The sequence below is a fragment of the Emiliania huxleyi genome (genome assembly GCF_000372725.1).
Source record: "Emiliania huxleyi CCMP1516 chromosome Unknown EMIHUscaffold_13, whole genome shotgun sequence".
In the NCBI taxonomy this organism is placed as follows: Eukaryota; Haptophyta; order Isochrysidales; family Noelaerhabdaceae; genus Emiliania; species Emiliania huxleyi.
In genome coordinates, this window is record NW_005201287.1 from 901,040 (window position 1) to 922,725 (window position 21,686).

General features: G+C 65.2%; 6 protein-coding genes across 6 annotated transcripts; 2 read left to right on the plus strand and 4 right to left on the minus strand.

Annotated features, from left to right (window-relative positions):
- Positions 1-3,152: 3,152 nt before the first annotated feature.
- EMIHUDRAFT_449141 (hypothetical protein) lies at positions 3,153-4,375 on the minus strand (the record flags this gene model as incomplete). The annotated part of the gene is made up of 3 exons (XM_005789270.1): positions 3,153-3,421; positions 3,489-3,832; positions 3,898-4,375. The coding sequence occupies 3 exons, from the start codon at positions 4,373-4,375 to the stop codon at positions 3,245-3,247; spliced, it is 999 nt and encodes a 332-aa protein (XP_005789327.1). The 3' UTR covers positions 3,153-3,244.
- A 625-nt stretch (positions 4,376-5,000) lies between these two features.
- Positions 5,001-6,560, minus strand: EMIHUDRAFT_449142 (hypothetical protein; the record flags this gene model as incomplete). The annotated part of the gene is made up of 3 exons (XM_005789271.1): positions 5,001-5,713; positions 5,926-6,429; positions 6,543-6,560. The coding sequence occupies 3 exons, from the start codon at positions 6,558-6,560 to the stop codon at positions 5,336-5,338; spliced, it is 900 nt and encodes a 299-aa protein (XP_005789328.1). The 3' UTR covers positions 5,001-5,335.
- Positions 6,561-6,621: 61 nt separating this feature from the next.
- EMIHUDRAFT_201189 (hypothetical protein) lies at positions 6,622-8,439 on the plus strand (the record flags this gene model as incomplete). Its single annotated transcript, XM_005789272.1, has 1 exon — positions 6,622-8,439. The coding sequence occupies one exon, from the start codon at positions 6,622-6,624 to the stop codon at positions 8,437-8,439; it is 1,818 nt and encodes a 605-aa protein (XP_005789329.1).
- A 4,444-nt stretch (positions 8,440-12,883) lies between these two features.
- Positions 12,884-13,894, minus strand: EMIHUDRAFT_201192 (hypothetical protein; the record flags this gene model as incomplete). Its single annotated transcript, XM_005789273.1, has 1 exon — positions 12,884-13,894. The coding sequence occupies one exon, from the start codon at positions 13,892-13,894 to the stop codon at positions 12,884-12,886; it is 1,011 nt and encodes a 336-aa protein (XP_005789330.1).
- Positions 13,895-17,495: 3,601 nt separating this feature from the next.
- EMIHUDRAFT_462385 (hypothetical protein) lies at positions 17,496-19,153 on the minus strand (the record flags this gene model as incomplete). The annotated part of the gene is made up of 7 exons (XM_005789274.1): positions 17,496-17,868; positions 17,937-17,995; positions 18,072-18,268; positions 18,339-18,400; positions 18,504-18,613; positions 18,688-18,789; positions 18,941-19,153. 7 exons carry the CDS (start codon positions 19,151-19,153, stop codon positions 17,553-17,555), a joined length of 1,059 nt encoding a protein of 352 aa, XP_005789331.1. The 3' UTR covers positions 17,496-17,552.
- A 1,275-nt stretch (positions 19,154-20,428) lies between these two features.
- Positions 20,429-20,980, plus strand: EMIHUDRAFT_98292 (hypothetical protein; the record flags this gene model as incomplete). Its single annotated transcript, XM_005789275.1, has 1 exon — positions 20,429-20,980. One exon carries the CDS (start codon positions 20,429-20,431, stop codon positions 20,978-20,980), a length of 552 nt encoding a protein of 183 aa, XP_005789332.1.
- Between the last annotated feature and the right edge of the window lie 706 nt (positions 20,981-21,686).

The window sequence follows — 21,686 nt, forward strand, 5'->3', positions numbered from 1 at the left end:
CCTAGGCTTAAAAGGGTGGGCCCTGGGGCGCCTGCGGCTTAAACGGCTTAAAACTTGCCTAGGCAAGTTTTAAGAGCTGCTGGGCCGCCGATTCCTTAAACGGTCTTAAACGGTCAAACGACTCGGCAGCCTCCCCGCGCCCTTAAACGCGATCACACCATGAATGGTCTATACTCAAAACTTGCCGACGGGCGGCGAAAGCTCTTCGCTCGGCCCCGAGAGCGCTTCGCTCTCTGCCGCCCGCCCGCCCGCTCGCTCGCCCGCCCGCCCGCCAGCCTCCCCGCGCTTAAACGCTCTAAATGGCTCAAATGGCTCAGGTTGGGCGCGGTGTGCGATTCTCTTAAATGGTCTCTTAAATGGGAGCGGCAGCATGGGCCCAATCTCTTAAACGCACCGAGGCGGCTCTGGAGCCGCCAATCTCTTAAAAGGTCTTAAAAAAATCCGGCCCTCAGAACCCTAGGGGTCCCCTAAGACACGCGGCATGGGCTCTGGGGGGAGGCGGGGGCCCTGGAGGGTATCCATGCGGGGGGGAGATGGGGTCCCATGGCCCGCCGCAGGCGCCGATTTTTTCGGCACTTTTTTCTTTTTTGCGCGATTTTTTACTTGTTTCATGGGAATTCGCTGTACTTGCAGCATGCTATCACGCCTTGCGACAGCCTGTCGGCGCTGCTGACCGTGCCATGCTGCACAATTGACCACCTGCATAGCTCGCGGCCTTAGTATCAAGCATTCAGTGACGACCTGATCCTACGGTCAGTAGGAAGGTGTCCTTCTATCGTGTGCACGCTTCTGACGCAATGCGCGTCACAGACTGCCTCGGCGACTGGCTGCTGGCACTCTCGAGGCTATGCCTACACAGCCTCGCGCGCATGGGCAGTCAAGAGGGACCATGCACTTTCTCAGGACAGCGCCGGTGCCTCTCTCTTGGACCGGCAAACGTGGTGGTCTCGTGTCACCAATGTGGGACCAGTGCGGCATCGCGCCATCGACAGCTCTGAACTGCGCCTCACCACTGACCGGGAAGGCCGCCAAGTGGGCCAGCACCGGTCACACATTGTGGCAGCAGTCAGCAGTTGTCTGATAGCTAGAGCAGCAGCGTCAGGGTCGCAGGGTCGGATCGTGTCAAGCCTCTCGCCCGGCCGGCCACGTGCAGACGTCGGCCTGTCTGCTGTCTGGAGTGATCTGTCGGCGGTCAGTACGACCGATCAGGTTGGAGGTTTCTCATGATTGGAGGGTCTATCTGTGTGTACTCCTCGAGATCTCTCCAAATCTGCCCTCTGATTAACCTAGCTTAATCGGGAAGTTGGTGCTAGTAGAGACTAGTAGAGCCGGAGCCCCGTTTCCGCACACTGCGGCGCGGCGCACGGTGCCTCCGGGGGCCCCCGCCTCCCCCCAGAGGGCATGGGGTGCATGTCGTGGGGTTGCGGTGGGGCAACAATGAGGTGCCCGTCTCACCATGTCTGTGAGGTTACCCCGTATACCCGCGGGACTGCACTCCAAGTGCTCAAAGTGCTCATGACTCATGTGTGCGTTCTCAAAATACATGCATACTCGTGCACTCTCGCTCTGCAAGTCCATGTGACACGTCTCTCCTCCACCTCGTGACCTCTCGCTCCGCACGCCACGCTCGTGTGGCTCCATATCTCCACCTCTCACCGGGCATGGACCCAGTCGCAGAGGTGCCACATCTCGAGTCGCTTGCGCAGCTCCTCGTCGGCGGCCTTCGCAGCGGCCATGCTAGGCGGCGACCTCGCCGTTGGGCTCGAGCCCAAGTCGCCGCTCGCCCGCCGCGCCCGCCCCGCCACGCCCTTCCGGGCGACGACGCCTGCTATCGTGCCCGTCTCCCCCATGCCCCAGCTCGAGGAGGCGCCCGCCGCCGCCCCGAAGCCGGGGTAGCACGTCTTGTAGATCTCACGCACGACCATGTGCAGATCCGGAGGCGTGGCGGTCTTCTCGCTCGCCCAGGAGCCCATCTCCTCCGCCGCAGCCCGGTAGGACCGGTGGCTTATCGCGCCGCCATCCCTCGCCGCGGCGAGTTGGACGAGCTCGCACACGGCCCCGTACTTGAGCCGGCTTGACAGCCGCCGGTCGGGCACAAACTCGCCACGGTCGGCGTGGACCGCCCCAAGCTCGGCGAGGAAAGGATAGCGGCCGCTACGGTGGTCGAGCAGCTTCTGCCAGGCCCGGTCCGCTTCCAAGTACAGGCCGGCCCGAACGCGCAGGGCGTAGCGCCAGCGCGGCTCCTTCAGCCGCAGCGGGCGCGACCACCGCGCCGGCAGTCGGTCGACGATCGGAAGCCAGAGCAGATCGTCGTGAGCGACAAGCTCAAACGCCCTGGACACGCGTGCGCACGAGCAGAGATCGGCGCCGCCGACGAAATCGAGAATGGCAAACACGGCGTCGGTTGAGAGGCTGAGCAGTGTCGGCGGAGCCGTCGCCTCGAGCTTCTCGAGCTCCTCGAGCATCTGCTGCGCCGCCGCGAGCTGCTGCTCCGCCGCCTCGACTTGCTGCTCGGTCGGCTGCTGCTCCGCCTCGACTTGCTGCTCGGTCGGCTGCTGCTCCGCCTCGACTTGCTGCTCGGAACCCAGCTGAATCCGGCATTAAACTGGAAAAGAAATCGCGCCCGGTAGCAAGATGAAAAGTGTTACCGAAATCCCTGTGTGGTGGCGGCGTGCCGTCCTCCCATCCCTCCCTTGGGTTGCCTGTTTTCTTTCTTTCTTTTTTAAGTGTTACCGAGCAAGCGGCTGCGGTTATAGCAGACAGGCGCAGGCTACACCAGAAAATAGGCATGTGGGCAGGTGTATATTATTTTTGCGTGGGGCGGACATCATGCCGGGGTAGGTAGGTAGGGTCTGGGCCCTCCCGTCGGGTTTTTCCCTCTCTTCACGCTGGAATTTTCACAGCAGAAAAAGAAATTTTCCCCGGAAATCACGATGTCAACCCTCCCCAAATGGGTGATCTGATGCTTGTAGGGCTTGAGAGTGGCCTGCCATGTCACAGGAAGGACTGTGGTTGCAGGATAGTACCACCAACCATCACTCTAGTTGGTATAGTACCCCACCTTCACCCATCCTGTGATTTCTTTTTTAGTTTCCCATAAGTAAGGTAGGTAGGTAGGTAGGTAGGTAGGGGCACCGCAGCGGCCGGTCAGGTTTTTCCAGAATTTCAGCATGATGTCCGCCCCACGCAAAAATAAACGCCACCTGATGTGGGGGTGATGGGGTGTACCCGTTACCGCGTTAGATCACGACGCCGGCGGAAACACCATCTTGACGGCCTCCCCCGACCCGCCTGCCTCCGCCTCGACCCTGCGGAACTCGCTCAGGCGCTGCTCGTCCTCCTGCAGCCGCTGTTGCAGGTTCTGCAGCTGCAGCTTGTCGCGGCTGACCCGCAGCTCCGCGCGCTCCCGCTGCTCCGTCACCTATTCCAGCGGGAGATCCGTGAGCGGACAAGCGCAAGCGAGGGGCGCGCGCTGCGGTCTCGGCAACCGTCAGCGGCGCCGGTGCCAGCTTGCGCGGAGCCGCCGCAGGCTCTGCCGGCGCCTGCTGCGGCTGCTGCGCCGGTGCCGCCCGCCCGCTGGAGGCGGAGGGCGCGATGAGGATGCGTGTCGTCACGCGCGGCGGCGTCGGAGCAGGAGGCGGCGGCGGCGGCGTGAGCGCCGTGCCGAGCCCGAAGCCGAGGCTGCCCGCGAGGATCGCAGCACCGAGTGCAGCGACCGCCTGCTGCGGGAGCGCAAGAGGCAGCGCAAGCTGCTGCTGCAACGCGCCGCCTCCGCCTGCAGCGGCGGCTCCGCCCACGCCGCTGTCCGCCTCCGCCACGGCAGGGGCGGCACCTAGGCTTGACGGGGTCGGGTCAGAGCGGACGACGGCAGGCCTCTGACTCTGCCTCACGGCGCACCGCCGCTGCGCGAGAGCTCATAGATGGTCCCGCCGACCGCCTCGATGTAGCCGGGCTCGGTGCGAGGGTCGGAGGCGAGCCGTCCCTCGCACGCAACCGTGAGCCAGACCGTCGAGCTGTCGCCATCAAGGTGGCCCGTGTAGCGGCCGTCTCCCAGCCGGCTCCAGTCCTCCAGCACGCGCGGCTGGCGGCCCACCACGGTCGCGCCCAGCTCGCGGAGGCGGCGCTCGCACTCCTCGGGCGTCCTGCCCGCGAGTTCGGGCGTAGACGCCGTGAGTGCGCTCCAGAAGGTGGCCTGGCTGCCGCCTCGGCCGACGGTGAACTGCGGCGCCCGGTCCTGCAGCGCCCAGTCCTCTTGCGGGGCCCACGATGTCAGCTCACAGAGGATCGTGGTGGGAGCGCGCAGCAGCGGTGGCCGAAAGGCTCCTAGCAGCACGAACACGGTGCCGCCAATCTGTGTTCCGATCACGTGGCGCATGGGCGATCACGGCTGCACGGTGTTGAACACCACTTGATAGGCGCGACGTTCACCTGAGAGGCAAACAGAGGTCGAGCGGAATCGCTGCCCCCACTCCAAGTGCTCCCCTCGTGCCCCGAATCGCTTCCCAGCAAAAGGAGATTCTCGCCACACAGCTTCTCTCATCACAGCACACTGGCAGAAGAGAACGACGCGACAGAGGAGGAAGTGACAAGGGAGAGAACGACGAGAGTGGGACGACCGCGAGGTGGCATGAAGGTTGCAGCGAGAATCGGCGAGAGACTGCGAAGAGAGATAGGAAGAGGCAGACTCCCTAGCGCCTAGGGTGGGCGACGGCTAGCGCACCACACACCTCTCCTTAAAATCCCTGTGTGGTGGCGGCGTGCCGTCCTCCCATCCCTCCCTTGGCTTGTCTGTTTTCTTTCTTTCTTTCTTTACACTGGCACGAAAAAGAGAAAGGCCGCGTCGGCGCCGCGTGTTCTCGCGCGTCACCGTCTCCGCGCGCGGTTTTGAGCGGGCCGCCCCGCCCCCGGCCGACCGGGACCGCAATCCAACGGCAACGCGCAAGAAGAAGTTGGCGGTTAAAAATCTCTCTCCGACCGCTCGTTAACGATATGCTTCATCCTCCACAAAAGACCCCTCTATCTAGGTAAAAATACGAGACGCTATGGCGACGCAGCCACGCTAGAGTGTAGAGAGAGCGACGGGCTCGATCGGCCGCGGCGGGGACCGCCGGCGAGAGCGAATAAGAGTCGGTCCGCGAGAGAGCTCACGCGTCATGAGGGCGCTACCCCTAGTCTACAGCCTCGCGCCATCACGCGAGGTCCAGAGGCGGCCGCAGCGCCTCCACAGAGGTGGCGGCGCGGCGGCGGCGCCCTTAATACATCCTCCGCCATGCGCCCAGCCCGAGCCAGCCCACGGGGAAGAGCTCGCTGGGAGAGGAGCGGCGGGAAGAGCTCGTCATGTTGAGGGCACGGGGCTGCCGCTCGGTCCGCAAGCGTCGGCGATCGCGTCGGGCGGCGGGCCCTTTTGCAGCTGCAGCTTGACGAGGAGCGCAGGAGGCAGCAGCGGCCGCAGCAGCGACCAGGCGCAGGCAAAGGCGGGCGGTGTGTTGACGACGAGCGTCTTGGCGAGGAAGTCCGGGTAGTAGGCCTGCATCACCCGCGACAGCTCCGCCGTGCAGAGCCGCGCCTCCTTCGAGAGGTGGAAGCGGCGCAGCCCGGACACGTCCATCACCAGCGTGAAGGCGGGCGAGGACTGCGTGAGGCAGAGCGTGCGGATCGCGGCCTCCTGCATCGCTATCCGCCAGCGGACGAAGCGGTTCACGTCGGCGAGCGCCTGCGCGGGCGGCGGCGCCTCGATGTCGCGAGGCCGCGCGGGGAGGAGGGCACAGCGCTGCGGGAGAGGCGAAGCGGCGAGCAGAGCTAGGCAGAGGCGGAGGTAGGCGTGCGGCGGCGCGTGCGGCGGCGGGAACGCAGCGAGTGCGGCGGCTAGAGGCGAGGCGCAACGGAGGCGTCGGGGACGGGGAAGGGGGAGCGGCGGGTGCGCACCGCTCGGCCGGGAAGCGTGGCGAGGACGAGGGGTCCCGCGCCCGCCTTGCCGATGATCTTGTCGAGCGGCATGCCCTCCCCAAAATTGCTCATCGAGCTCAGCTCGTCCACCCTGTTCTCCCTCCGCCACCGAAGCGTGCCCTGTAGCATCCTGCGCGCGTCGTCCACGCACCACCTCCGCGCGCGGAGAAACTGCCGCAGAAGGGGCGCGCCGCTCTCGCCAGTGAGCGGCACGCCCCACAGCGACGCATCGCCCAGCCCCGACGCCGTCAGAGCCTCGCGCAGCGCTTGCACAGCTGACCCCTCGTCAGAAGGTCCCGCTCGCGCTGGCCTCATTAGCGCCGCACTTGCCGCCGCGGGCGCGACGCTGGCGGATCGGCGCAGGAGCGCCCCGGCCAGCAGCACCTTGGGAAGCAGCTTGACTAGGGCCGGTACGGCGATCATAGGTGACGAGACAAACCGGAGGAAGGCCGATTCTCGCCTCGTTATTTGCCGGGCGATGCCCTGCCGGGCCCATTAGGGATCCGCAAAAAGAAAAAAACTCTTGACCCAGACGGAAAAAGGAGAAAACGATTTCAATTCTGCCGTCCGCGCCTTTTCGTGTACTTGATTGTAACGTTTTGCCGTTGCTCCATCGCTCGCCAGTGCAGCGGCGGCGCAGCCACAAAAACCTGCCTGACAGCAGCAGGAAGAGGGATGCGTCACGCAGCCGCGCGGCGGCTGCCGCTGCTCCTGGTCCTGCTGTTGCTCGCGGAATCCACCGGCAACCGATGCGCCTTTCCCACCACCGCCGCCTCCTCCGAGACTGCAGAGGCCGCCGCCTCCGAGACTGCAGAGGCTCCTCTGCCGCGCCGGTGGGTCCCGCCGCCGCCGCACGGGCCGGTCTGCAAAGACTGCCCGAGCATCGTCTTTAGCCTCACCGACGACCAGGACGTGGAGCTGGGCGGCTGGACGCCGATGGTGAAAACGCAATCGCTGCTGCAGGGCGACGGCAACGGCGCGATGCTCACGAGCTGGCGCGTCCACACACCAATCTGCTCTCCGAGCCGCTCACAGACCGTCTCCGGCCGTTACTTCCACAACATCAAATCGACGCTCGCGGTGCCACCGGCCAAGGTGCAACCGGCGGCGACGGGGCACGTCAACGGCAGCGTGTACACCAACGCCACCTTCGGGGCGCACCTGCGCGCGCAGAGGGGGTACAACGTGGCCATCTTTGGCAAGGCCAACTTCAACACGAGGGAGGGCTTCGACCGCTGGTTCCAGGGCGCCTTTCTCGGGTACGGTGGCGGCTTTGAGGACGACGAGTCTCCAGACTTTGCATATCGCGCGGCACCGAGCGAGTACGCCACCTCGCTCCTGGGCAACAAGTCGGTCGAGTGGATCCGCCGCCCCAACGTGACGGGCAGCGCAGCGGCAGGCCGGCCCTTCTTCCTCTACTTTGCGCCACATTGCCCACACACGCCCGCGATGCCCGCCGCATGGTACAAGGACGCGTGCGCCGGCGTGCGGTCGCCCCGAACGCCAGCGTACAACCACAGCAACGCCGGCTTCCACGCGCTGGTGGCGACGCAGCCTCCCATCTCGGACGTGGAGGCGACGCTGATCGACGACCTCGCCCGGCGGCGCTGCCAGTGCCTACTCTCCGTCGACGATGCGCACGCGGCGCTGGTTGTGGCGGTCAAGGAGGCGCGCCGGTGGGAGTCGACGTACTGGGTCGTCACGTCCGACCACGGGTACAACCTGGGCCATCATCGGCTGCCGAGCAACAAGTTCCTCCTCTACGACCACACGCTCCGCGTCCCGATGCTCGTGCGCGGGCCGGGAATCGCCGCCGGCGACAACCCCGTCCTCGGCACCAACGTCGACTACGCTCCCACCTTCCTCGGCCTCGCCGGCCTCGCGACGCCCGCCGCGATGGACGGGCGCTCCCTCCTCCCGATGCTTGTGCCCGAGGCGCGCGAGGGCGAGCTGCCCGCGCCGACCCGACGCCACGTCCGCGCAGAGCGAGCGGCCCTCTCGCGCCGGCCGTGGCGCGCGGAGCAGTTCTTTCAATACTACACTCAGGGCGGTCCCTCGCCGTACCACCCGCAGGGCTGCCCGCAGACACCGGGCTTCAAGCCGTGCGAGGGCTGGGCGCCGGGCTCGTCGAGCGAGCCCAACAACTCGCCCGGCGATCTGAACCAGTGCGGGTTCCCGGAGCACGAGGCGCTGCGCGGCACGGTCCGGCCGCTCGACGACTACTCGAACACGTACATCGGGCTGCACTGCCCCGGCTGCATCCCGGGCGACGCCAGCGAGTACAAGTACGGCGAGTACCAGTATGTGTGCTCGAGCGAGGAGATTGTTGCCCGGCGCTGCTTCAGCTCGATCGACACGTACCAACTCTTCAACATGTCCGCCGACCCATACGAGCTCCACAACGTCTACGCCTCCGCGCCGCCGCCGATCCTCGCCGCGCTCAAGGCGAGGCTTCGGAGGTACTACCCGTGCCGGGGAGCCGCATGTCCTTGAAACTGTGCGTCCCAGGAGAAGGACTCCAACCTGCGGACGCTCAAGTACCACGAGCTGTATGAGCGGTGTGACCGCACGCGCAATCTCAGTCACAGCTCGACCAGCCAATCACGCCCAACTCGCCCGATAGGCTGTTCGACCAATTCTCAAGAGAAGACCAACCCACGGCACTTCTACAACGTGCTCCTTCTCGCTGCCTTCGTGCACATCATCGCGGTCGATACCTCAATCTGCGAGACACCCAATGGCCCAGGTGGCGTTTATTTTTGCTTGGGCGGCACTCATGACGGGGTAGGTAGGATAGGTCTGGGCTGTTTTCCCCTCTCTTCAAGCTTGAATTTTCACAGCAGAAAAAGAAATTTTCGGTCTGTAACGACGTTGATATCCCCCCGGGGTTTAGGCCGCAGGCTGGACGGCAGGTAGATCTAAGGCATGGAGACGCCCACGCTCTCCGCGTACGAACGGGAGCGACTCGAGAACATCCGGCAGAACCAAGCTGCCCTCGCCTCTCTCGGTCTCGTCGATAGCGTTCTCATCTCCCCCTTCAAGCGCAAGTCGGCGGCAAAGAAGGTGAGGGCAGCAAAGAAGGTAGCTCGGCCGAGCTCGTCGCGGTCTGCGCTCCTCGAGACAAAGGCCAAGGAGGCGCATCAGCGGCTTCGCATCGAGCGCGAGCGGGCCGAGGCGCAGCGCGAGCGGGCTGAGGCGCAGCGCCAGGCCCGCAGGCAGGCGCAAAAGGAGAAGGCGCGGGCTGCTGAGGTGGCGAGGCGGCTCCGCGAAGTGGAGCAGGCTGGGATCGCCACGCTGCGCCGCGCTGCGGCCGCGGAAGCCCACCTCAAGCGCGTCGCTGCGGCACGGGAGAGGGCGGAGCAGGCGCGAGAGCAGCGGGTGGCTGCGGCGAGGGCGCGGGCAACTGCGAGGGAGGAGGAGCGCCGGCAGTCGCGGGATGAGGCAGGCCAGCGCAGCGCCGCAACCCGCTTCCGCGCAGCATGCCGCTCTGGGCGATCGCAGCGTGCCAGCAAGCGCGCACGCATGGCCTTGCGCGCGTTGCAGCTCGGCACCGAGCTGCCCCTCCCCACCACGCGAGGACTCTGCGCGACGCCGGGCTGCTCGCTGCCCGACTTCCACTTCGGGCCGTGCACCTGCCACGCGGTGGGGCGCGCGCGCGTGAGCCGCCAGCGCGTCGCCTACGAGGACCGAGGCTCCTCCGGCGAGGAGAGCGACTCCGAGGACTACGTGCCCGTGCACCGCCGCTCGGACGAGGAGGAGCCGCCGAACTCGACTGCGGGACGCGCGGCCCGCGCTGCTCGGCGCAGCGCCATCCGGATCGTGTGCGCGCCGTGCGAGGCGCCGGTGGCCGAGGAGGCAGCGGCACGGGAGGAGAAGAAGGAGGCGGCACGGGAGGAGATTGCGGCGTTGCCAGAGGAGGAGGGAGAGGAGGAGGAGGGAGAGGAGGGGGAGGCAGAGGAGGAGGAGGCAGAGGAGGACGAGGAGGCAGAGGAGGACGAGGCCGCGGAGGAGAGGGAGCGGGCGGCGCTCCTCGCGATGCTCGCGCAGATGCGCACAGAGGGCCACCCGCTCCTCGGTGCCCGCGTTGCGGTGCGGCACAGCGGGTCGGTGGTGCTGGGAGAGGTCACGCGATGGCTGCCGGCCGACGAGGAGGACGGCGCGCTCTTCCGAGTCGTGCACGACGACGGCGACGAGGAGGACCTCGAGGAGGAGGAGCTGGAGGAGGCGCGCGAGCTGTACAGCTTGGTGCAGCAGGAGCGGGCGATGCGCACCGACCACGCCGCTGTCGGCCGGCGCGTCGTGCGAACCTTCCCGCGCGGGCCGGTCCTCGCCACGGTGGCAAAGTGGCTGCCGCCGGACGGGGAGGACGGCGCGCTCTTCCGGGTCGTGCACGACGACGGCGACGAGGAGGACCTCGAGGAGGAGGAGTACCGCCAGGCCCTCGCCGACTACCGCAACCTGCTCCGTGTGGGCAAGGGCGAGGCCAAGCGGGCCGCTTCCGTTGCGGCGGAGAGCAAGGCGTCGCCGGGGCCACCTGCCGCACGGGCGATGCCTCCACCGCCGTGCGAGGCGAGGTCGACGCGGGCCGCTGCGTCGCGGGGCTCCCGCGGCTAGGCAGCCTGCGTAGCACGGCGAGGCGCTTCCCGGGGAAACCTGTCCTTTGACAGTCCGCTCTAGCGGACTGGCCAATCCCCGGGTGCGTCATGCTAGCCTCGCCGCATGTTGTGCCCACGTCGTAGCCGCCTGAAGCGCGCCAGGGCGGGAATAGGATTGTGTAGGGACTATAGGGTCGGCCCCGCGCTTACCCCGCGCCGTGTATAATCTCGACGAGATCGAGAGCCGAGAGCGTCGTCTCGTTCTCCAGCGTGTCGCGGTCTTTTTGTGCATGAGCTGGCGCGCGACTGGTGTGTACATTCTGTACAAGTGTGCGTGTGTCCACGCACAGGTTGAGTGGCAGCCTTGCTTTCTATGTAGCGTGTGTACGAGGAGTGGATTGTCAAGTGCGAGAAGTACCGTATAGTGTATAGAAAAAACTTAAGACAGAACCGAGCTCCGAGGTGTCGGGGACAGCGGCGAACGTGCCTCTCATTTGGATTTGTCTATTGCAGCGGCCTCCAAAGTGCTTTAAGGGCGCGGCGCTGCATTGGGGCTGCGGTTGAGGCGGTGTTCCCCATCCGCATGGGTGAATTTGAGGGGAGTTAAAGTGAGGATTCGGTTTGACGGTGAGCGACGGTGTTTGCTGTTTCTTCCCCTGGGCGCGATAAAAGCGAGTTTTTCTTCTCTTGAGAGAGAGAGATAAACCTCTGACTTTTTATGTTCACCCCGGCTAGTCGCCGACCACCCACATAGAACCCTGCACAAAGATCGCACGGGCGGGGACCTGTTCCATTTTACCCATCTCCTAGTAAAGGTGTCCGTTTTTATTTTGTTTATTTGTTTATTTTTCCAACTCTTTGTTTTATTTATGTTCACACAGAGTGCATGTGATATTTCATCCAAGAGAGTCCGATGGGGATGGCGACGTTGTGACTGGCAGTGCGTAGTCGTCCGCTAGATCTGGCAGCATGTAATCGCCGCTCGACGATGATAACGACGACGAGGAGGTCGAGGAGGAGGAGGAGGAGGAGGAAGTCGAGGAGGAGGAGGAGGTCGAGGAGGAGGAGGTGGAGGTGGAGGAGGAGGAGCAAGTGCACGACCTGGAGGAGCCCTGCGCGTTGGTATTGCACGTTGAAACGCAATTCCTTCCTTCACACTCTCGCTTGAAGCGCTCGCAGTCTGAGAGAGTTGGTCTCGTTGTTGATGGCAACTGCGGCCTGTCTGGCGGCTTAGGCCTCTCCGGCATATCTTCTGATTGAGGCCGCTCCGGCATATCTTGTGGCCGAGGCTGCGCTGGCCTGTCTGGTGGCGGGGGACGCTCTGTGCCGCCACCTGGTGGCTCTGCGCGCCCAGGGCCCCCAGGGCAGAAGCTCTTCTTCCCTGCCCACACTTCTGCCGCAAAAACAGCGTCGGCAAGGCGAAAGAAGCCGTCGCCATCAAAGTCGCCACTCCTGCACGGCGTAGCATCTGGCGTGTCTCCCCACTCCTGCTTCCCCGCCCACACTTCTGCGACATACACTGCATCGGCAAGGCGAAAGAAGCCGTCGCCGTCAAAGTCTGGCGACAGAGGGCATGGGCATGGCTGAGGCTGTGCGGTCTTGAAGGCAGGGATGACCGAGAGCAGACGCTGCATCAGCAAGTCGGTAGCCCGTCACACCAATCCTCGCACCCACAACGTCGCACCGCCTCAGTCAGTACCAGGCAGGTCAGTCGTACGAGAACGTACGAGCTCGTACGTTTTCCGGCGCCCGGGCGTAACCACTCGTCTTCTGATAAACGCAGTATGGAAGATACAAAGAGACGGAGGAGCAACGAGCGCCCTGGCGTGAGCCGAAGACACTCCCTCCGTAGACACTGATCACACACGGGTGGGACAGGGTGGGTCACAACAACGAGGCACGAGAGCGTGCTCGACAGAGCGACAACGCAGCGCACTGCCGTCCAGTCGGCGAAGGGACGGCTGCTGCGCAAAGTGATCAGTTCTAATGAATGTACCGGGGCCCAACGGATAGATGAATCCGGGGCACCCTCCGCTCGAATCCCTGGCCGGGGGTTCGAGGTGGCCCCCACCCTGGGGCCTCCCATCAAAGGGACTGCGGCAGAAGACGCCCAATCTTGCACAAGTGCAAGAACCATACGTCTTCTGATAAACGCAGTATGGAAGATACAAAGAGACGGAGGAGCAACGAGCGCCCTGGCGTGAGCCGAAGACACTCCCAACTGCGCTCCGTCACCGGTGTCGCGGTCTCCCCCACTGAGGGCGATCTGCGGGGGGGAGTCGCGCCGCCGGCATGTATCTGTGCAACTGTGTTTTTGCCTTGTCCCGTTTGATGGAGCAAAGTCACGGGCCGCCCGCGCTTAAGGCGGTCGCGCCAGGCGCGGGCGGCGACGGGGGCGTTGGCCGAGGCAGCGCACGGAGCAGGGAGTCGAGCGTCGGCGCCTTGGCTGCAATAGCGCGCGAGCAACGCTGCTCGGCCACTCGGTCGCGCGCCGCGGCGGTCCCGCCCACATACTCGGCGCGAGTCTCAACCTCCGCAGAGTAGTTCTGAAAGGAGTTGGTCCTCAGGCAGGCCGGGAAACTTGCGCGGGTAGTCTTCAACATGCTGAGCACATGCCGAGAGAGCAGGGCGGGATGCCCATCGCTCGCTCGCGGAGTGATGTGACCAGCGGCGGCGGCGAGCGAGGCAGCCCCCACGACGGCGCTCCCCATGGGATCGACGCGCGCCGCCGCCGTGAAGACGGGCCCCAAGCAGCGGGTCATGTCAGACAGGGCTGCGAACGGGACGTCGGCCGTAGGGTCGCAAAGAGCCCCGACCGTCGCGTACTGCAAGAAGTCGACGGCCTTCGCTTCTGCAGATGGCGCTGGTCCCAAGGGCACGATAGCCTCGGAGTACCCCAAATCGCCCCACTGCAGATAGAGCTCGGGCACCGGGATTTGGCGGGAGTGCAGAGCCTGGATGCACACCGTACGGAACGCATCCTCATCCACGTGCACCGTGCTGAAAACGCCGAGGTCGGACAAGGCACCGAGGATGCGGCGCCAGGCCGCGGCCAATACGGCCAGCCGCAAGACGCTGAGCCTGTCAAAGTGGGTGGCCACAGCGGGCTCGGGCTCACTGAAGGCGAGCAGCGCACTGATGGCGACCCACTGCGGAATCTGGACCCACGACGGTTGCATCCCCGGAGGAGGAGGGGGCAGCTGGAGGAGGGCCGGATTGCCCACCACAGACCACGGAATGAAGCGCAGGGTAGAGCCTACCACTGTTGAGTCGACGGGTATCACCAGTGGCTTTGCGGGATCGGGGTGCTGCTCGGCCGGAATGCTGAGCTCGGCGGCAGTGAGGTCTGGCATCGCGGCGCCGGTCGTCTCGTCGAGGGCTACCTCTCGACTCTACTCCCGTGTCACAACAACGAGGCACGAGAGCGTGCTCGACAGAGCGACAACGCAGCGCACTGCCGTCCAGTCGGCGAAGGGACGGCTGCTGCGCAAAGTGATCAGTTCTAATGAATGTACCGGGGCCCAACGGATAGATGAATCCGGGGCACCCTCCGCTCGAATCCCTGGCCGGGGGTTCGAGGTGGCCCCCACCCTGGGGCCTCCCATCAAAGGGACTGCGGCAGAAGACGCCCAATCTTGCACAAGTGCAAGAACCATACCGCCCCCACTCCTGCCGCCCATCCAAGCTACTTAATGTGGGTTTTTTGTTTCTCTTTTTCCCAGTGAATTCTTTAATCGAGGCGGCCCTGCGATCGCGCACACCTCGCTACCCAACGCGGCCAAAGGATATCCACCTCGAGAACCTCGAGAGAGGCGGCCCAATGGCCAGCATCGGCCTGGCCACCTCGGAAGCGCTGGTACGCGAGCTGCACAGCCGTCACTATGATTGGGAGGTGCTCGAGCGCGCTGGGCTAAGCTTTAGCAAACTCCGGCATATTGAGCTGCTCACATACCTGAGGCGGGACGCGCCGCGTTTCCGTGAGATACTGAACTCGAGCTCTCTCGGCCTGAGCGCCTTCGACACGACGCTGCTCCTCCGCACACTTAGCCGGCGACCCGACCTCGCGGCTGCGCTGCGAGAGACGGGCCTCGGTGCAGGCAGTGACTTTCAGTGCACCTTCGATGAGTCACCACGCGACGGCGGGTGCCAGATCAAGTGCGATGGGCGCAGCTGCGAGCGCGCGCAGGCCAAGTGCCGCTCGCTTGGCCACTGCGTCTCGGTCGACGTCAACCGCGACAAAACGTGGGCGACGCTCAAGTCGCTTCAGGCCGTCCTGCCGCCGCCGTAGGATTGCCACCGTCAATCTATTCTCATCATCAATCGTGTCGGCGCAGGTCTTCATGCCGCTGCCGCCGCCGGCGTGCGAGGGCTACGCGTTTGAGGCAAACGGCAGCGCGGCGGTGCCCATCGACGCGCCGCTCTCGCTCTCCTTCGACGACCTCCCGGTCGGCCCAGGCGGGCTCGGCTTGCCGCAAGAGGAGTGGTGCTACCGCGACACGCCCGTGCAGCCGCCGCCCGACAACGGCAGGTGGCGCCGCCCCTCTGCCCGGAGCACTCCCGCACACGCCGCTCCGCCTCTTCCCGCCAGATCGGACCTCTTCCCGCCAACTCTGGACTGATGCACAGCCGCCACGCACGGAGCCAGCCCCCTGCGCCTTCCCCCCCCTGTGCCCACACCCGCCCTCCCGGTGTGCCAACCCTCCCCCCCCTTGACCGCAGGTGCACGCTGCAGACGTGCTTCGACCTCGAGCGCTGCCAGCCGCGAGCCGGAGAGACGGAGGCGTCGGCGCTGCGGCTGTACATCGACACGCCAAAGCCGGCGACGCACGACATGGAGCGGTGGCCGACGTGCATGCGGCAGACGCTGCGCGCTGGCGTGACGGACGAGGCGGAGGGGCGCTTGCCTCGTCACCCCTGCAGGCGCCTTCCACGAACCTTCTCTGCACCTTCCTATAGGCGGAGGGCGCCTGCCTCGTCATCCCCACTGTCAACATCAACTGCGAGTGGGACGTCTGCGACCCGGCGACGCACTCGCGGCTGCGGGCGATGCCATCGTGGCGCGGCACCGGCCACAACCACATCTTTTGGGACTACATGGACCCCCCCCCAATCAAGTCCGGCCCCGAGGGGGCAAGTTCTTCCTCCCCGCCCCCGGCCCCTCCCCCCCCCCCCCCCCGCCACCCCTCCCCCTCCTCCCCACCCTCCCCGCCACCCCTCCCCGCCACCCCTCCCCGCCACCCCTCCCCGCCACCCCCGCCACCCCCGCCCGCACACGGCTCTGTCCCCCCTCCCCCCCCCCTGCCGCTCCTTCCCAAGGCTCTCTTCCTCAAGACGTCGATGCGCCTCTCCGACTACCGCCCCGGCTTCGACCTGCCCGCGCCGCTGCTCCCGAATGGAGAGACCCCGCACTCGCCCGCCGCCCAGCCTCCCCCCACTCGCAGCCTCCCCCCACTCGCCCCGTGGGCCCTCGGACTCGTGAGCCCTCGGACTCGCTCCCCCCCCCCCACAGGAGAGGCGGCGCGCGTCTCGCCCGCCGAGCTGGCGGCGGCGCGCGGCCGGCGCAGCCTGCTCGCCTCCTTCAAGGGCGTGTGCCAGAGCAGCTCGCGCCGCCCACAGCTCGCCAAGCTGCACAACGGGCGCGACCTCACCATGGCGTGCTCTTTAATTAATGGCTCATCGTTAATTAGTTAATTAATCAGGCGCGACCTCATCATGGTGTGCACCAACGGAGGAGGCCGCCGCAGCGCGCAGCACTGGGACTACAAGACGCTGATGCTCTCCTCCGTCTTCTCTGTCGCGCCTGCGGGCAACGGGCTCCACTCGTTCCGTCTGGCGGAGGCGATCTTCTTCGGGTCGATCCCGGTGGCCGTCGACGACGAGGGGACGCGTCTGGCGCGAGATGTGCCTGAGCTTGCCCGGGGCCTTCCCGTAGGTGATCGTCGACGACGAGGTGACCCTCCCCTTTTGCAGCGTGCTCGACTGGCGCCGCTTCTCGGTCCGGATCCGGCAGAGCCAGGTGAGCCAGCTGCCGCAGCTGCTGCGCGCCATCCCGCCCGCCGAGGTTGCGAGGATGCAGACGCGGCTCGCGGAGGTGAAGCGAAAGTACTTCCTCTTCCCCTTCAACACCGCGATGGCCATTCTGCATCTGCGCGTGAGGGAGGCGCAGCGAGCCGCCGCCAAGGGGGACGGCGGCGGAGGTGGCGGCGGCGGCGGCGGAGGTGGCGGCGGCGGCGGCGGCAGGGGCAGGCGGCGGCGGCGCGGCAGGGGGCGGCGGCGACGGCCAGCCGAGGTCGATTTGTAAAGATGCCTCTCATGACTTGAGTCACAATCAGTGAGTGCGGCGTCGGCCGTCGCGCCTGAGTGCGGTTTGTCTATACCTGTGGAGATGGCTCCAGAGAGAGCAACTCAGCTCTCTCCCCGGTTGCCCCCGGACCCGCGCGCCCGTACGGGGGTCGCGGTCGGCCGCGGGCCGCGGCGTAAAACGCACACATCTCCTTTTCGCGCGAGAGAGACTGGAGAGGCCTTTTGTTTACCGATATATATTGATTGCTTTTTATTTCGTTTTTACATTTTAGTCTTTTAGAAGGGGACCTGTTCCTTTTTACCCATCTCACAGTAGAGGAAGAGGAAGTAAGAGGTGTCCGTTTTTATTTTTCCGATTTATTTACGTTTTAGACATTAGCTCGAGTGCGAAGACCGAAGAGGGTAACATCTCACACGGACGAGACGATGTGCGCGAAGCTAGGCGCGAAGGGTGTGATCGTGTGTGTACGAGAGATGGACGACCCCATTTGCCACCCGAGGCGCCAGGCGGCTATAGCATTTCGCAAGCACACATCATGTCTCACAGCTTCACAGGCGTTTCTCCGCAGGGCCCCTCTTCGGGGCTTCCTCGCGAGGCTCCCCCCCCCCCCCCCCCCCATCCCGCAGCCCCCTCCCCTCCCGCCCACCCACGCATGCACCCTCCGAGAGCCGGCGCCCTCTCGTCAAGCCTCGCCCCGCCGGCGCCCCTCAGTCCTGGCACTGGGCGACTGCCTTGTCCTGAATCATGCCCATCGCGTGCATGCCGTTGTCGACGTAGAGCGTGACGCCCGTCACGGCGCCGAAGAGCGGGGAGAGCAGGCAGCACGCGGTCTGGCCGACGTCGTCCGAGTAGAGGTCCTTGGCGAGCGGCGCGTTCGCCTTGCAATAGTCGATGCCGACCTCGATGAAGGACTTCTTGTCGCTCTTGGAGATGGCGGAAGCGGCGCGCGACTTGAGCGGGCCGGCGGAGATGGTGTTGACGGCGATGTTGTACTTGCGGCCCGCCTCCCACGCGAGCACGCGCCTAGGCACAGGCTCCGCCAGCCTCGGGCAAGCCCTCGCGGGGAAGCGTCTCGCGCGGCGGTCTCGCGCGTGTCGCTCTCGAGCGCCGCCTTGGCAGAGGACATGCCTCCGCCGTACCCCGGGATCACCTGAGGACGGGTCGTGGGCGGGTCGTGCAGGGGCGAGCACACACACGTGTCGGCGTGCCCGCGGCGTGCGTCCCGCCTTCTCCGAAGCGATGTACGTGAGCGAGAGGACCGAGCCGCCCTCATTCATGATCGGCCCAAACTTCGACACGAGCGAGACGAGCGAGTACGAGGAGGCGGAGGCGGCGGCGAGGTAGCCCGCGCGCGACGTCTCCAGCAGCGGCTTCTGCACCTCGGGCCCGTTGGCGAGGGAGTGGACCAGGATGTCGATCTTGCCTATCCGCCGCCAGGGCGTGTGAAGAGACGCCGCTCACGGCCGGCGGCGGGTCAGAGGGGCGGGTCGTGCCGTAGTCGGCCTTGACAGCCTCGGCAGTCTCCTCGATGGAGAAGCCGTCGAGGCCAGCGTACCTAGGACGGGCCCGACGGCTGTCGCGGCTCGTGGCGGAGTGTGTCGTGGCGATGGCGTCTCTGGTGCTGTGGAAGAGCAGCGAGGGAGAGGGGCCCCGCGCGCCGCTTGTTGGAGAGGACGTCCTCGGGCACGTCCGCCTTGGTGTCGAAGACAGCGTCGAGAGGGTAGATCTTCTCAATCACCATCTTGGAGCCGTCGTCCAGAATCATGTCCTGACGACACAGCGAGGCGGCGGGTGAGGGGTTGTCGACGAGGCGGCGGCGGCGGCGGCGGCGGCGGCGGCGACGGCGGCCTCGTCAAACTTGCCCGAGGCGAGCGACTTTTGGAAGATGCCGAGCACGGGCGGCCAGGTGCCGACGGTGATCTTGCAGCCGGCGTTGGCGAGCGCCTGCCGCAGGAGGGAGAACCGACCCTGGCTCAGTCCAGATCACGTCGAGGCGCTGGCGGTGAGTGGGGGTCCCAAGCAGTGTGAGGCTTCCTCCCACGAGGCGGAGAGGGCGACCCCTCCGCGAAACGGAACGCGGTGAAGCGCGGTGCACCTTGCAGATGGCCCATCCGTAGCCGGTGGAGTCAGCCACGCCAGCAACAAACGCCGTCTTTCCGGTCAGGTCGACGGACATGCCCATCAGCGGCTCCGCAGCGACGCGCGAGGCCTCCGAGAAGCGGCTCTGCGTGGCAACGCGGCCCTGTAGTGCGCCGCCGGCGCCGAGGGTGTAGCCGCTCACGGCGGTGGCACAGAGGAAGAGCGACATCGAGCGGCGAGGCCGGAGGAGCAGCGAGCTCTGCAGACAGAAGCGAGATGCACAAGCGAACCTCCATACAGCCGTGAAAGAGCGAACGCACTCCAAGAACCACAACGCACTCTCTCACATGACAAGCGATCCACATAGGAATCTTCCCCGTTTCGGCCTGCCTGGCTCCGGAAGCGGTCACTCCCGACAAAACTGTGTCGAAAACTCACTTCGATCTTCGAAGCCGGACGGAATTTCCGAGCGACGGCGACGGGTGAGGTGACAGCCCGCCAGTGACAGGAACGAAGGAACGTGCACGAGAATTGTGCGGACAGACCATTTCAAGTGTGCCAAGAAATAAAGAAAGAAAGAAGGCGTATACCTCGGACCGTATAGGCCAACCAACCAAGGAAGATCCGTCCTAGGAGGGGTGAACGCTGAACGGCACACAAAAAACAAAAGGCCCCTCTCGCAAAACACACAAAGGAGTCCTCCTACGGGAATGTACGTAAGAGCCACATACACCGAGAGAGAGAGACCTGCTTCTCCACGAGACATTCGGCGGCGGCTTCTATACTCGCCGCCTGCAGTTGCAAAGATCAACCGCCTTGCGCGCAAGGCTCACAACGCTCGGGCGTTGACCGCACCGCGTACCCTCCCCACTCCCGCCTCTCATTTGTGTCACACCACGCGGAACGCATCTCCATTGCTTCGGTGAAGGGGGTGAACCCTAGGGTGAACCGCGCCATCCTCGATCGCCGTGCAAAGCTCGCTTCCGAGCTCTCACGCCGCGCGTAGGGCCCTTAGGGGCCTAGAGAACACAACCCCCTCTCCCTTTTCTCCCAGTAAGCTAAAAGTACACCGAGAGATAGTACGTACACCGAAAAAGGCGGCGCCAGAGCACTTGGAGCACTTGGTTGGAGTGCAGTCATCAACCGCACATCCAGGGCCGGGGAGCTGAGTGAAGCGCACCCAGCGGGCCGGATGATTGGGATCGGGTTGCGGGCAAGAGAGCCCTAGCCCTGGGGGGTGCGCGGTCGCAGGGCCATAACACGGGTCTCCGAGGGTTAGTACCGCGCTCCGGGTTTCCCCTAGCAGCAGAACGCACCCTCTCTCTACTCGGAGCTAGTGGACACGACACTAGCTACTGATACGAGAATACGTACCGCCCCCACGCAACTACTTGAAGATAATACGAGAATACGCCGCTGCGAGACGCCTATAAGAAACATGGCGCTCCTTTTTCGCCCTTCCTTGGGACTTGTCGCGTCGTCGTGCGTCCTAGTCAGCAGCAACATGCTCGCGAGCGTCCTCTGTTGCCTACTCGCTGCGCCGATTCCGCGGTCGCTGATCCCATTCGTCGAGCCGCCCGCCGACCTGTCTCAAATCCCGCTCAGCCACCTGGAGCCTAACCTTGCAGCAGCGGAGCAGCCGGCCGAGAGGTCGCTGATCCCATTCGTCGAGCCGCCCGCCGACCTGTCTCAAATCCCGCTCAGCCACCTGGAGCCTAACCTTGCAGCAGCGGAGCAGCCGGCCGAGAGGTCGCTGATCCCATTCGTCGAGCCGCCCGCCGACCTGTCTCAAATCCCGCTCAGCCACCTGGAGCCTAACCTTGCAGCAGCGGAGCAGCCGGCCGAGAGGTCGCTGATCCCATTCGTCGAGCCGCCCGCCGACCTGTCTCAAATCCCGCTCAGCCACCTGGAGCCTAACCTTGCAGCAGCGGAGCAGCCGGCCGAGAGGTCGCTGATCCCATTCGTCGAGCCGCCCGCCGACCTGTCTCAAATCCCGCTCAGCCACCTCGAGCCCAAGGGCAACCCTGCAGCAGCAGCACCAGCAGCGTGGCCTTGAGGTGAGTGACATTGAGAAGGAGACTTAGCTCCCGGACGAGCGACTCTGAGCGAGCTCTGAATGAATGAACGAGTCGTCGCACTCCTCGCTATGCCATTACACGAGGCTGATGCGCTGGGGCGAGCGGCCGGCCCTGTGCGGCTGTGCGTTCGCCCGTCGGCGTCGCCGCGGCCCGCGCACACGCACAACCCGCGCGCCTCCCACATGCGCATGCCAGCGCGTACGTCCGAAAGCGCGTTACGTGTGTTTTCGATGCTGGTGCGGTTACGTCTATTAGATGTGCATTAAAACTGCGGTCTATAGCGCGCCGCGAGACACATACACCCCTATCGGCACTGGTCCCCGAGACCCTCAGGGCCTGGGACAGCCATACGGCCGACGCTCCACCCGCCCACCTCCTGCCCTTCGGCACAAACGACAGCTAACGATACAGTCTCTGGGCCCCGGTCGGTCAGCCGCCGCCTTCCGAGGGAGGTTTGTAGGTCCCTTCGCGCCATGACTGTTGGACTTCCGGGGGCAGCTCCGCTAGCCGCGCCTCGACCGTACGCTTGCAATCCTGAAACTGCAGCACGGCGCATGAGCCGAAAAACAGGCCAACCACGGCTAGGTTGCGCTGCAGCGGGTTGGCGTGCACATTCTCCCAAAATGTTTTCCAGAAGTTCGCCTCCGCGTTGCTCTGCGCCGCTGTGCCTATGTCTGACGGGCA